A 13,378-nucleotide genomic window follows, 5' to 3' on the forward strand; every position below is an offset into this window, starting at 1 on the left:
AAACATCCTCCCAACTGTAAAGTATGGTGGAGGAAACATCATGATTTGGGCCTGCTTTGCTGCATCAGGACCTGGCCAACTTGCAGTGATTGGGGGGAAGATGAATTCTCAAGTGTAAAAAAAAAAAAAAAAAAAATCAGGATAATGTGAGAATGTCTGTACGTCAGCTGAAGATGATGCTACAGAACAATAACCATTCTCAGGGATACTACACACCCTGGACACTCTCTCTTTGAACTGTTGCCATCAGGGAGAAGGTTCAGGTCCATCAAAACTAGGACTGACAGATTTAAGAAAAGCTTTTATCCAGTAGCAATAACTACATTAAACACCATAAAGAACGGACCATAGTGACAGTATGCTCACTTGTGGGAGTGAGAGCTGGTCTGGAGCACAATGTGATGTGACCTCTTTGATTACTTGAAGGGTTGTTTGTGTCTTATTTTGTCTTTTGACTGTCTCTGATTATTTATTCTGTTTTTTTGTTTGTTTTTTTATTCCTTTCATTCTATATATATATGGCACAGACTGGTTGGCACCTTAATCTCGTTGTACGATGTTGCAATGACAATAAAGTTTATCTTTATCTTTATCTTTATCTTTCTTCTTTAACCCAAAACACACAACAGAATGGCTTCAGAAAAACAATATCTGCCTTTTGGAGTGGGAATCATATTTTATGACAAATTAATGCAGAAAATGCATGAAATGCAAAAGGTTTACATACCTTTTCTTGACACTGATCTCTGTGTTTTTAACTTACCATTCAAGATTGCCTGTGAATACTGATACCAGGTCTGTAATGAGGAAATTTGCAATGATGTGCAATGTTGCGCAATGCAAACATCACTGTGATGTTTACCTTAACAGTTTTGTGAGGTTTCTATTTTTGATTACAAAGGTGAGCAATATAGATCTAATCTATTCAGCTTTCTGTTAAAAAGGTGCCTTTTATTTTAAATATGTTTGTGCTCCCTATGTTTTTGAAAGTCATGTCTACAGATGAATAATGCTGATTAGAAAATTAGAGAGCAATGAATTTTGACATTTAATTTTAGATTTAGAAGTTACGTTTTCTTATCAAATAAAAAAAAATAATTTAGTTTTCACAGCTTCCAGTCTGTGCGTAAGTAATGGCGTAAGTAATGGCGTAAGTAATTGCGTAGGACTCTTGTTGCTCTGTGTCACGTGGTACACGAGGTCGTAGTTGCTACGTGGTAACCACGAAGCGTAATCTTGGAGAATATGCACAGACACGAACGACTGAAAGCTAAAGCTTCTGTATATGGATTAAGTTACAGCAAGATCTGACTGTGTTGGCAAATCGGTATGGAACCAAAGTTTCATTTAGTTTGTCACCATACTGAACTCAAGCTGGGCAGCTAAAGGGCTTCACTTGAATTTTCAGAGGCAGTAAGCTAACTTTAGCTTGCTAGTTGATGCTTTTTCTTCTCTCCCATAGCCACTGATAAAGATGCCTTGAATGGTGCACCATATCGTTGCTAACTTGTTGCAGTATTGCTCACAGAAATAGGAGAAGCTCTGTGAACAAATAAGACTAAAGGCTAAACCCATCCTAGTTCGGTTAGCGGTAGCGGTAACGTTAACGTTTGTTAAGCGTTAGCTCATTTACCATCGTAGCTAGGCTAAGTTATCGTTTAGTAGCGATATCGGCTCTGATAATACTGGTCAAGTAGTCGTATTAGGACAGACACAATGAGCCAGGGATTGAGTTTGACTAAAGCTGATTTACTTTAAAGCTGGTCTACTCTTTTGCTTTGGGGTCGGCAGAAATTATGTCAGGTTAAAAAAGTGAACGACGCCAGGTGGGGGTAAGTGAAGTTATGCTGCATTTGATGCAACGTCCGAGCTCTGATATTAGTGAAGCTATAATAAGATCCAGTAGTTAGTATGAACAAGTCAGATTGTTTGATGCTGCAACATCTTAAACAGATTGTAGGGATATATATCTATATAGATAGATTTGAGTATATTTTTACATAATTACTGCCATGTCTCTACCATGTTGTAAGGTTCATTGTAGTTTTTTTTTTTTTATTAAGTTTTCTCAATTAAACTGTTTCAGCTGAAAGATGTCACACAGTTCCGAAGATGCTCGCAAGAAGTTTATCCTGACTACAACTGGGAACTTCCATGGGATAAAGCCTTTGCCGTCTTTGACTGACAGCCCAGAGTTGAATAACTTCTTAGACGATGGAAATGAATTTGTTCTGTCCATTAGCCGACACGACAATGACCTTCACATGGCCAACAAGGTATAATGTTAAATGATGAAGGTGTCTTTATGATGTTCTAAAGATTGTTTAAATGAATTTTCATCATTTGATTCTCTTCTGGCAGATTGAAGCTTCAGGGGACAGTAAAGAGAAGGTATTGGTGTTCTTCAAACTGCATCCAACGGTGATCACTGAAGATAACCTTCACCAGAGCCTGCTGGTGTCTTCCATGCTGGAGTCTCCCATCAACACCTTGTACCAGGCTGTCAGACAGGTCTTTGCACCTGTACTACTAAAGGTGAACTTGTTATTTGTTGAAGAATTTCTTAGTGAACACCATTCAGATGCTTTAAATAGTTTCTTCTAATTATTTTATAAATATTTTTGGCTGTCCAAATAATTTTTCAAAACAAGTCTCTGCTTTTTTCTCCCCTAAGGATGAGCACTGGCGTTCAGCATTTGACCCTAAGCTGGCAGACCTGCTAAATGAGCTGGAACGTGGGCTGGGATCAGTAGTCCGCCAATGTGGAGCACAACCTTCGGCCAAGAAGGGCCGCATGGAGGAAGATGTTCTTGGTATGCTTAAATATAGTTTTGCAGGAATTCCACAGGTCAGGACAATAGTAGAAACAGAAAGGTAATACATAGTTTTTCAAACATTTTAATTTGGAGAGAATAAAACATTATGTGCACCACTTGGTAACATATTTTGTTGGTCTGCATGAAATTAAATTGTTATTTGTGGAAAGGTTTATCTTTACTGCCCAGAGATAGATGGATAGGAGAGATGTTGATTTTCTACTCCACACAGGCATCCTGACTCCCAGTGATGAGTTCCTGTACTGGGCTGATCTGTCTGAGTCTGCAGAGAAGAACAATCTGAGAGAAAGGGCGGCGTATTTCAATGAGCAGTTTAAACCCTTACAAAAGGTACCTATGCTGACAAGTTATTATTTATAAGGATGTTTTATGTGTAAAAAAAAAAAAGAATAAGTTGATTTACTGTGTATCATTTCTGTATGAATATATAGTGTTTGATAATTGCAGTACAAGTATTATTGAAATTAATGTGTTACTCTACCAAAACAATAATTCTAAAGAAAAATTGGTGAAAGACAGCTATCATATTGTTTTATCTTGAATCGTTTAAGAACCTTAAAATTGTAAGTATTAATATTCTTTGAAATACTGTTCATATTTACTGTGACAGAGTTGAATAATAATTCTTGAGAATCTGATGTGTGACATTGAAATGAGAAAACATTAAATATGAAACACCAAATGATCTCTTTGCCTATTTTTCCACTAGGAGTATGGTGGTCTTGATGGCTTGTCTATGGTTGATGTTGGGGATCTGGTGGAACAGAGCAGAGACGCGCTGGATGATGTTTGGAGGCAGACTGATTTTGAACCTTATCCAGAGTCACGCATGGTTCGACTCATGGATGTCATCGGTAGGACTGTCTGACAATCAATCAGGACGTTTTTATTATGCTATGTTACTGTGTCTTCACTTACTCTGGCTGTTCATGTCTTTTTGGACTTTTTGTTTTCTTAAGAACCTGTTCGCATTGTATGCATTTACAGAAGCAGCCTTTGAACCTTTTGGAAGTTTCAGTTTCTTCATACATATGATCCAAAACATAGTTGAATTTTAATGTCACAAGAACAAATTAAACATATCAGGCAACCAGCCAGAAAATCTGAAAGCCTAATCTAACATTACTCTCCGTCTATAGTTTGCTCAAAGCCATATGGATAAGCTAAAAGAAAAGTAGAAACATGTTCTGTGGAAGGAGGAAACCAAAGTAGATTTTTTTACTTAAATGAGAAGTGTTATGTCTGGTGAGTGGTCAGGTTCACTTGCTTGTGCCCCACACACATATTTAAGATTGGATAATTTTCTGCATAAATTAATTTATTTTTTTATTTTTCATATGTTAACCTGGCTTGCCTTGGTAGCCCATCTAGTTTTAGGACTTAAATATTTATGTTTTTTGCACAAATAGAGAAACCTTTCTATGGTTCACAAACTTTCAAATGCCAATATACAGTACATGAAAATACTTAAATGTTGACCTGGTGTGACTGATATTCTACACTGACTATAATCTAAAAAAAAAACAAACACAAAAAACAATGCATTTCCACCAACTAAAAGTAATTCGGCAGTCTAGAGTAATGTGTGCATCCATAACCTTTCTATATATGATGTACGCTGCAGTTTTGTTATCCTTTCTTTTGTCGTTGTTTGTTTCTTTATACATGGTCAAGGTGGTGCCCTGGGAAGGTATGTCCAGAGGAAGCTAAGTGATCTTAAAATCTTTGAGGAGCCATTTGTATCAATGAGAGAGAACCTGAGAATGGGTGTTAACATCTGTGAGCAGTGGGTGCTATCTTGTGAGCATCTGACTGGACAGGTACAGTATAGAGGAGATCAGACTGGAGAAATCTTGGTTGGTTCAAAATCAAAATACAAAAAACACCTTTCCTATTAAAGTGCTAATATGCCTCACAAAAGAACAGTCAGTTTGAATTTGATAAACACTGAAATTATATTTACATTTTCTCAGGTGTGGAAGAGACATGCCCCCCACCCATGGAAGGGAAATAAGCACTGCCCGCAAACACTTCATTCTCTTGCAAAGAGACTGGAAGAGGTTGGTTCATGCTTAAGCATTTTATATACAGTAAAAAAAAGAAAATATATATATAAAACAGAAAAAACAGCAAATTTCTAATTTTACACTTTATGCTGTGCTCCAATGGTGACGTGCTAAAAATACATCAGTGTGTATCCTTTTAGTTGTCTTTTTCCTTGTTTCTGCATTTTTCTTGTTTCAGCATTTCACATTTAAGAGAAATTTCCACTTAATTTCCGTTTCTTTTTAGAACAAAATGAGGAAGAAAAAGTAAACCAGAAAACGTCTTTTGCGACACACTTTGTTTCTTTTATATATAGTAACATTGCTCAATTAATAATTCTCCTTGTTAAATACCTTATTGATGTTTGAGTGTAGGTTACACCTGTCCTATCTTTTGACATAACATAAACATAACTAAAAATAACTAAACTTGATGGGTTTGAAGGGGTCAAAAAAACATCCTCCTTGCCAGTTGTATGTTAAGTGTGGTAGTAAAGGATTTTACATGAAGGTGTGTCTGATTGCCACATGTTGGAATTTCTCTGTTGTTTTGAATCTTTAAAATCTTTTGTATTGCATTATCCATATACAGATTAAGCTACAGTAGAAAATGTAAGAAGTTGCAATTCATATCATAAACTGTGAGCCTGATAATCAGATACTATACATACCTGACATGTAAATACAGTGAACTGTCCGTTTACCAGGTGGTGACTATGCGTGTGGTTCATGAGAAACTGCTGCGTTTGCTGCCAGGAGGGAAGCAGCAGGCTCTGACTGCAGATCGTGTATTTGAACCTTTTTCTGGACTCAACCCTCTGCACTATAACCCTTACACTGAGGTTACTAGTTTTACAGACTTGTTCATGTGTACACAAACACCTCTTTTACCTGTTTGCGTCACTGCATCTACATATTTTCTAGGCCTAGTCTATGACTGTCTACTGTATGTTTTTGTAGCCTCTTTGGAGAGCAGCAGTGACTCAGTTTGAGCGCCTATTGGCTCCATCAGAACAGGAAGTCGCTGGCAGACTAAAGAGCTATATTGCTGATGTGCAGGACAACCCACAGCAGGTAATAAAACACACTGTTTCAGCAGGTCAAGTTGTAAAATACTTTGTATGGGTGTGTATGGAATATCATATTTATGGCATATTTTGACTTCTTTTTCCTGTTTATGTGTGTTCATGTCTGTCTAGCTGTTGCAGGTATTTCAAAAGCACAAGGAGTTAATCAAACGTCCCACCATCAACAAAGAACTTCAATCAGAGAGAGAGACGCTACTGGCCAGACTACTGGATTACAACAAGGGTACATACTGCAATTTCGTCGCTTATGTTTTATACGACAGTATATTTTTGTCTTTAGACACAGCAGCAGAATATGGAAAGATAGATAGATAGATCGATAGATAGATAGATAGATAGATTGATTTCAGTTACCCCTCACAAGTAACTTGTTTTAGTTCCATCCAGACTGTTGAATAATGTTGAGTAATTTCTGAAAATTGCTGTATTTACTTGATGATTTGATTGATATGAAAATGCATTAGTGGTATCTGCACAGAGAACATTTCAGTCACATCTTTCAGTCGCTGGTCTCACGCTCATGTGATGGCACCATGGCACTTTTATAATAATACACTGGCTAACAGCTTACATTTTATTTAGGCTTAAAACCCCTAAATGGTTTGCCGGCTTGTAACTCTTCCACTCCTCCTGAAGTTAGAAATAAGTGGAAAACACACTTCATCAGGTGACAGGGAAAGGCAAATACTAATGTTCTAAAAAAAAAAAAGAACAAAGGTTGTACCAGGAAGTTGGTTGTGGTAATTTCACAATTCAACATTGTCATGCGCTGATACAAAGCTTGTGGAGGAAACCGGAATTTAAAACACAATGCCTAAATGGCATAATTTGACCCACAGGCATAATGCACATATATTTAGACATATTTTTTTTTTCTATTTTTATACACAGCTATCTTAATTTTGTTTGAGAGATCCCACCGTGCCATATTCTGAAATAAAAGTTTTTGTCTAACAGAGATCTATAGAAAAAGTCTGACACACTATTGTTCATCGTCTTTGACCCCTCTCTGCTCTATTGATTTTCCCAGGCCTAAAGATTGACTTTGAGAGTCGTTGCCATGGGGGCCCTGGAGAAGAGTCTGGGCCACTTATTGGCAGGAATCTCCCAGAGGTGGTTAACAAAATTGTCTGGGTCCGACAGCTCATACATAAGGTAACTGAGCATGTATGTTTGTCTTATGCACTCATGTGGACACATGCAGTATATCATATGTGGCTGGCCACCAAAAAGCATGTACTGTACTTTGTGGCTTGTTATTGGGAATGAGAATTGTTTTTCATCAGATAATTAGACTGTAGAATTTTACTAATGTTACAAATACACAAATCCATATGACAATGAAAAAAATATAATAATAATAATAATATAATAAGAATAATCAATATTCATAATGAAAAAAATTCCTAATTTCTTCATTACAAATTCAATATTTTAATTTTTCCTTTATATTTCTGTGCATGCATTATTTCTTTAGGTGGAGGACTCTGTCCGCATTGCTGAGGCTCTGCTCCCAGACCTGTCCGGGTTCAAATTATTCCTGCATTTCTGTGATGACCTGCTGGAAGTTCTAAGGGCGTATGAGCAGGAACAGTTTGAGGATTGGTCAAGAGATATACTCTCTGGACTGACTGATTCAAAGTCAGGGATCAGGTTGGAAACACTGCACATTGTAACCATTTACATTTAGTCATTTGGCAGATGTTTTTATCTAAAGTTACTTACAAGGCAAGCAAAATGTCTAATGCAAGGAAAAGAACTTTAAAGTATTTAAAAAGAAGTGTTTCTGCTTAAGGTGTAAGTGCAAAACTTTTTTTTTAAATTTAAGTGCAGATAAAGTTGTTGAGAAGGGAGTGATAAAACATACAGAAATCTTCAGAACACCGAATTGATTGTAATTTAAGAGATGAAAGTAATTTATATTCTATGTCCGAAGAATATCTTAGACAGCCAGATTTATTTTATTGTTAAACTCCTTTTCATTTGTGAATGTACATTTACTTGCCTTATGTACAAAAAGGGGTGATGAGCTGAGTGTAAGCTCTATCCTGTCTAACTGCAGTGTAAATGTCTTCCTCTAGTCTCCAGGCCAGTAATCGTGTGATGGAGCTGGACCACGTGGATGGCAGGCTGAAGATCCAGTACTCAGACAGACTGGTTAGCCTGCTCAGGGAGGTCAGGCAGCTGTCTGCCCTGGGTTTTCCCATCCCCGCCAAGATTCAACAGGCTGTGAATACTGCAGACAAATTCTACAGACAAGCTATTGTGCTAAAACAGGTCACATTTTTTTAAATGCTCTTTTGTACTCACATCTTCACAAATTGCTCTTTTGTACTCACATCTCTTGAAACAGAAACAATTTTTTGATAGCATGTTTTTTCTACTTGACTTAGATTTTATTTGCTTGCCTTGTTCCTCACTTGTAAGTCGCTTTGGATAAAAGCGTCTGCTTAATGATTAAATGTAAATGTAAATTTCATTTATTTCTCTTTATTATAGTTTGTATCATGTTTATATTGTAACAGAGTGTTTCTACATTAAAGGTGGCACATTTCTACAACACCATTGACCAGCAGATGATTCCCTCTCAGAGACCCATGATGCTGGGTCTTGCCCTGGCCTTTGAACAGGTCATCAAGGTACCTTCTATGCTTTACATGTTTATTTCTGTAAAAAAAAAACCTCTTAATTATAATGTGATTATAATTATAATATTTTTGTTTAAATTTTAAATGTTAAAAAAAAGGTAGAACATGTGAGCATGAATCATGCAAAACATAGAAGTATCATCATGTTGTGTACTTTTTTTTTAGTTAGTAGAAGTAGATAAGAGGAAGAAATAGTTAATAGTAATAGCTATTACATTTATTTACCACAACAACATTTGAAATGTGAGACTCTGTTGTTACTAGTCAACTTGATTTATGGATTTACGTAAACATGCAGAGATGTATCATCAGCAAACATTACTACTGGCTTTGCACATTGTGTTTGCTAATGCAAGTTTAATAATTGAAAAGGATAACTGATCATTAGAAAACCCCCTTTGCAATGATGGCAACACAGCTGAAATCGTACCCTTTTTTTTAAAAGAAAAACATAGTAATTACTATGCCTGTTCAAACATTTAATTGTATATCGTATCGATGTGTGGTAGTGTAGATCTCGCACACATATAACCTTTCTGCTTTTCTTTGTCAGAATCCTCGATTTCAGTCAAAGGAACTGGGTAGTAAACTGCAGATCTCTTGGGACAACCCTAAGGAGTTGGATGTTTACATTGCCAAGCTGCAGTCAGTTGCAGAGAAACTCTCTGTTGAGAACAGGAAGTTACGCAAATGGCACACTGACTTCATCGACAAGGTTGTAGCTTGGAGTTATATTCTGACCTCAGAGGCTGTTAGCATGTTGCGAATTTATTTCAAAACACAGTATAAAGTTATATCACTTTAAGTATTGCTATTCTGTGTATTGTGTTCACACATTTGCATCAATTTTTGTCAGGTGGTGACACTGATGAACGTGGACCTACTACGACATCAGCTGCAATGGAAGGATGGCCTGCAGGATCTCCGAACTGGATTTGCCACTTTGGAGGCTCAGGTATGGAATACAGTCAGAACTTTGTGTGTTTGCTGCTTTACTTACACATTTTTTTTTTTTTTACAATTTTTTGACAACATTTGAACAGATCTTAAGTCTCGTTTCTGCAAAGTTCATGAGTTCATGTGTGTGTGTAGGGCATTAGGTCTGATGACATGCGGGCATGGCGACAGCACTGGAACCACCAGTTGTACAAGGCTCTTGAACACCAATACCAGACGGGACTGGAAGCTCTGAACAAAAACCTGCCTGAAATATACGTTGATCTCACTTTCAAGTCAGTCTGCACCCGTTCATTTTTCTAACGTTTCTCTCACTCTTTGCGTCTTTTCACTTTTCAGTCTTTCTTTCTTATTATACTTTTTGCGTGGGTTGTTATCTTTTTCTCTTCCTCTCACACATACTGTAAACAGTGTTTCCCCTCATTTTGAATTACTAACACTGACTTGTCACTGTGTTTTCCCACTGGTTAATTCTCAGAGCTGGCCATGACCACTACTTTTTTGTCTACTTTACTATCAGTTTCTACAAACATTTTACTGATTAGTGTGGATTAAAGAATAAATAAATAAACTTTTTCATCTCTCCTGTCCTTCTTGGGAACAGACAAGGCCGCTTGCAGTTCCGCCCTCCATTTGAGGAGATACGAGCACGCTATTTCAGGGAGATGAAGCGCTTCATCTCAATTCCAAACCAGTTCAAAGGAATCAGTACCCAGGGGGAGGATCCTATCTTCCGTGTCATGATTGATAGAAATGCCTCTGGGTTTGTCACTATCTTCAGCAAAGCGGAGGACCTCTTTAGCCGCCTGAAGGATATACAAAACAAGTTTAAGGTGCCTGAACAGATGAATTTATGTAATTCATTAATATATTCATTATTGTGACAGTGATAATTACTAACCTTCATATAGAAAGGTATATAGTGCAGTATAAGTGGTTAAGCTAGTTAACTTAATTGATTAACTTGCTTTTATAACCCTTATGGCTTTACTGTGATGCTGTATTGCAGTAGTGGTCTATGTTATTTTTTGACTGGTTTACCTTATCTGACTTTTTGCTTATTCAAGCGTTGTAATGTTCCATTGCCCCCAATTACGTCTGAAAGGACTTGGATTGCTAATGCTTTTGTATTTGCATATAGAGACAGTTTTTATTGTCACTAAATCTACACTTCACACTACCCTAACAGTACAGTGAGGTAGCACAGTATATTATCTTTCCCCAATGTGTGCAGCCATGCATGTATAAATTGTTGGGGGAACCCCTCAGCCCACACTAGACTTCTCTTTTATCTCCTTGTTTGTTTAGTTCTGTTTTTATTTAGTCATCAGCTTTTCATTATGTGTGGATTCTGTTACCTCTGACACAGACACATTTAAAATAGGGAAGTGTGTGTTGCATGCAGTCTCACTGTGATTCTGTAGCAACGTGTTTGTGGTTATATATGTATGTTGTAGGTGTGGGTGGTTCTGGGCCAGGTGGATTTAGAGAAGTTAGTGGAAAAGCATTTGAAGTCTGTGCAGGACTGGGAGAGAAACTTCAAGGCCCTGAAAGCCCGGGGGAAAGAGTCAGAACGTCTGCCCAGGTACATATCACACGTACTGTAATAAATACAAATAAATATGACAAATGTATACTTACTCAATCAAATGAACACATTTTATTCTTTCAAAACAGTTTAGAAAAGGTTAGTGACCTTACGTTCATGAAAACATCTTAATTTCCAAAAGGCGAGAAAGATCTGCAACAGCAGGAAAGCTGATATTAGTTGGTTTCAGCTATTTTGACATTTAAAGCAACTTTACTTTTTAAGAGTAAATATTAACAAACCTCTTATGCTGAGACATTTGACAGTTCAGCAGCGGTGTCACTGTAGCTCTAAAGCCAGGCATCAAACTTAAAACTGATAATTTCAAGTTTTTTTTTTTTTTTGTTCTTTGTTCAAATCTAAGGAAACTTGAACAACCCAGGCTTTGTGTTTGTGTCTGTGCTACCAAGCAGTTCTGAATGAAGCAGCTAACCCTTTATTTCCCTTGGCAGGATTAATTAATCTCTTTTATTAGTTTTGAAGGTGGAGGGCATATAATAAATAATATACCAACTACAGAAAACTTGTACATTAACAATTTAGTGATAACCACCAATCTCCTCCCTTTGCCCCTGACAGTCAGGAGAAGGTAGACTGTATCACAGTCAACTGTGAGCCAGTAAAAGCCATCATTGAGGACCTGATTCAGAGACTGTTTGATATGCTGCTGTTATCACTTAGGAAGTCCATACAAGGTAAAGTTAATCTTTTTAATTCCTGTTTTATTTTTTTACTTGTTTTTATTTGCAGTGATACATGAATTTACACCTTTTACTTTTATCAAAATATATAAAGTGATGCTGTATTTTACTCAAATGTTTTGTTCCCCATTTCAATTTCCTTTTCTGTTCTTGTTTGTTTGCCCTATGACAATCCCGTAATCTTAATTTCTCTTTTCTTTTCTGTTTCCTTTCCTCTGTGCATGTAATCTCCCTTGTTTTCAGGCCACATGCATACAATTGACAGTTTTGTGTCAGAGTCAATGGAGACCTTATCCATTCGACCAGAAAACATGGAGGATATTGCTACAGCTGGTGGCACATACAGCCAGATACTAGCCCGCAAGCCTGACGTAAGACAAACACACTGCTAAAGTCTGGCTAAGAACCTATGATGTACTAGTGCCTGAGATTTTGTGCAAACACTAGAGGTCTCTTTTACTCAATTTTTCTTGGTCAGCAAGGTGGTTTTCAGACATATGGGTTAGGTTTCCTGCACTTTGCTAACAAATGAAAATATTTGACAACTAACAACCAGCTATACTGTATGTATGTGTATAGATCCTGCCTCAATTCCAGTATGCTGAGGAGAAGAACCGCTTGCTGCGAGCAGTGGCTGGGGCAGGCTTGGACTCGCTCTCTTCTCTCAGAGCGAGGTGGGACAAACTGGAGCTCGTCATGGAGAGTCACCAGCTCATGATCAAAGAACAGGTGACATAAAATCACAAATACACATATGCAGGATCAATGTTTAAAAAAATCTCCATCTCAGTTGATGGGCAGTTTGTCTTCTTTCTTTCATGTTTTAAACCATTTACTGCAGTTATCTCTTTCTCTGTTTGTTTCACTCTTAGGTGGCAGTAATGCGGAGTAATGCTGCTGGTCGTATTGATGCCTACAGAGCAGATCTCGAGCGGTTTAGGGCTCGCTGGGACCAACTGAAACCAAAAGATGAGGTGCTTGAGAGTGGTAATCATGCTGCCCTTCTCGTGTGCCTCCAGACCATCAGAGACAAGCAGCAAGAGTTTCAGGACCTTGAGCTTGTGCGCAATAAACTCCTGTAAGTTCATTTTAATATATTGAATTTATATGATGTTTATTGCCTTCCTCTTTTTAGAACATGCTGCAGTTATACATAATGTAGTCCTGCTGTGGCCAGGGGAGCATATACTTTATATAGCATTTATATTTTTTTCTGTAGTGATTTTAGTAACCATATTAAATCTAATGTAATAATGTGAGGATTATGGCCTTGTTTCACAAACAACTTAGCTCTCCTCTCCTTTCCATTTTTGTTTCTTCAGTGAGGACTGTGCCTATTTTGACCTAGAAGCACCAGATTTCTCTCTGGCAGAACAAACTAAAAGAGACATGGAGGAGTACAGCCAGATGTGGGGTCTGTATGAAGAGTGGCAACAGGGCTTTACAGAGAAGGCCCAGGAGGATTGGATCACCTTCAGGTAGGGATTCCGGCTTAGGGGTGTCATGGTTTACTT

At 37.5% G+C, this 13,378-nt stretch overlaps 1 protein-coding gene across 5 annotated transcripts in view; it reads left to right on the forward strand.

Annotated features, from left to right (window-relative positions):
• Positions 1–1,194: 1,194 nt before the first annotated feature.
• LOC113169761 (cytoplasmic dynein 2 heavy chain 1) overlaps positions 1,195–13,378 on the forward strand; it is a 95,286-nt gene continuing 83,102 nt past the window's right edge. For 4 of the 5 annotated variants that reach the window (XM_026371453.1, XM_026371470.1, XM_026371462.1 and 1 more), the window contains exons 1-24: positions 2,094–2,276; positions 2,362–2,535; positions 2,675–2,813; positions 3,049–3,167; positions 3,547–3,691; positions 4,512–4,657; positions 4,811–4,897; positions 5,590–5,724; positions 5,843–5,956; positions 6,082–6,193; positions 7,001–7,125; positions 7,448–7,623; positions 8,052–8,247; positions 8,514–8,609; positions 9,172–9,333; positions 9,475–9,573; positions 9,711–9,850; positions 10,180–10,408; positions 11,033–11,160; positions 11,743–11,858; positions 12,108–12,235; positions 12,444–12,593; positions 12,737–12,942; positions 13,187–13,342. In XM_026371453.1, coding sequence (XP_026227238.1) covers positions 2,094–2,276; positions 2,362–2,535; positions 2,675–2,813; positions 3,049–3,167; positions 3,547–3,691; positions 4,512–4,657; positions 4,811–4,897; positions 5,590–5,724; positions 5,843–5,956; positions 6,082–6,193; positions 7,001–7,125; positions 7,448–7,623; positions 8,052–8,247; positions 8,514–8,609; positions 9,172–9,333; positions 9,475–9,573; positions 9,711–9,850; positions 10,180–10,408; positions 11,033–11,160; positions 11,743–11,858; positions 12,108–12,235; positions 12,444–12,593; positions 12,737–12,942; positions 13,187–13,342 — 3,461 coding nt within the window. Of the gene's footprint in view, positions 1,328–2,086; positions 2,277–2,361; positions 2,536–2,674; positions 2,814–3,048; positions 3,168–3,546; positions 3,692–4,511; positions 4,658–4,810; positions 4,898–5,589; positions 5,725–5,842; positions 5,957–6,081; positions 6,194–7,000; positions 7,126–7,447; positions 7,624–8,051; positions 8,248–8,513; positions 8,610–9,171; positions 9,334–9,474; positions 9,574–9,710; positions 9,851–10,179; positions 10,409–11,032; positions 11,161–11,742; positions 11,859–12,107; positions 12,236–12,443; positions 12,594–12,736; positions 12,943–13,186; positions 13,343–13,378 lie in introns of those variants that run through there. The other variant, XM_026371444.1, reaches the window with a different exon arrangement.

Source organism: Anabas testudineus, chromosome 13 (genome assembly GCF_900324465.2).
Source record: "Anabas testudineus chromosome 13, fAnaTes1.2, whole genome shotgun sequence".
Classification (NCBI taxonomy): Eukaryota; Metazoa; Chordata; class Actinopteri; order Anabantiformes; family Anabantidae; genus Anabas; species Anabas testudineus.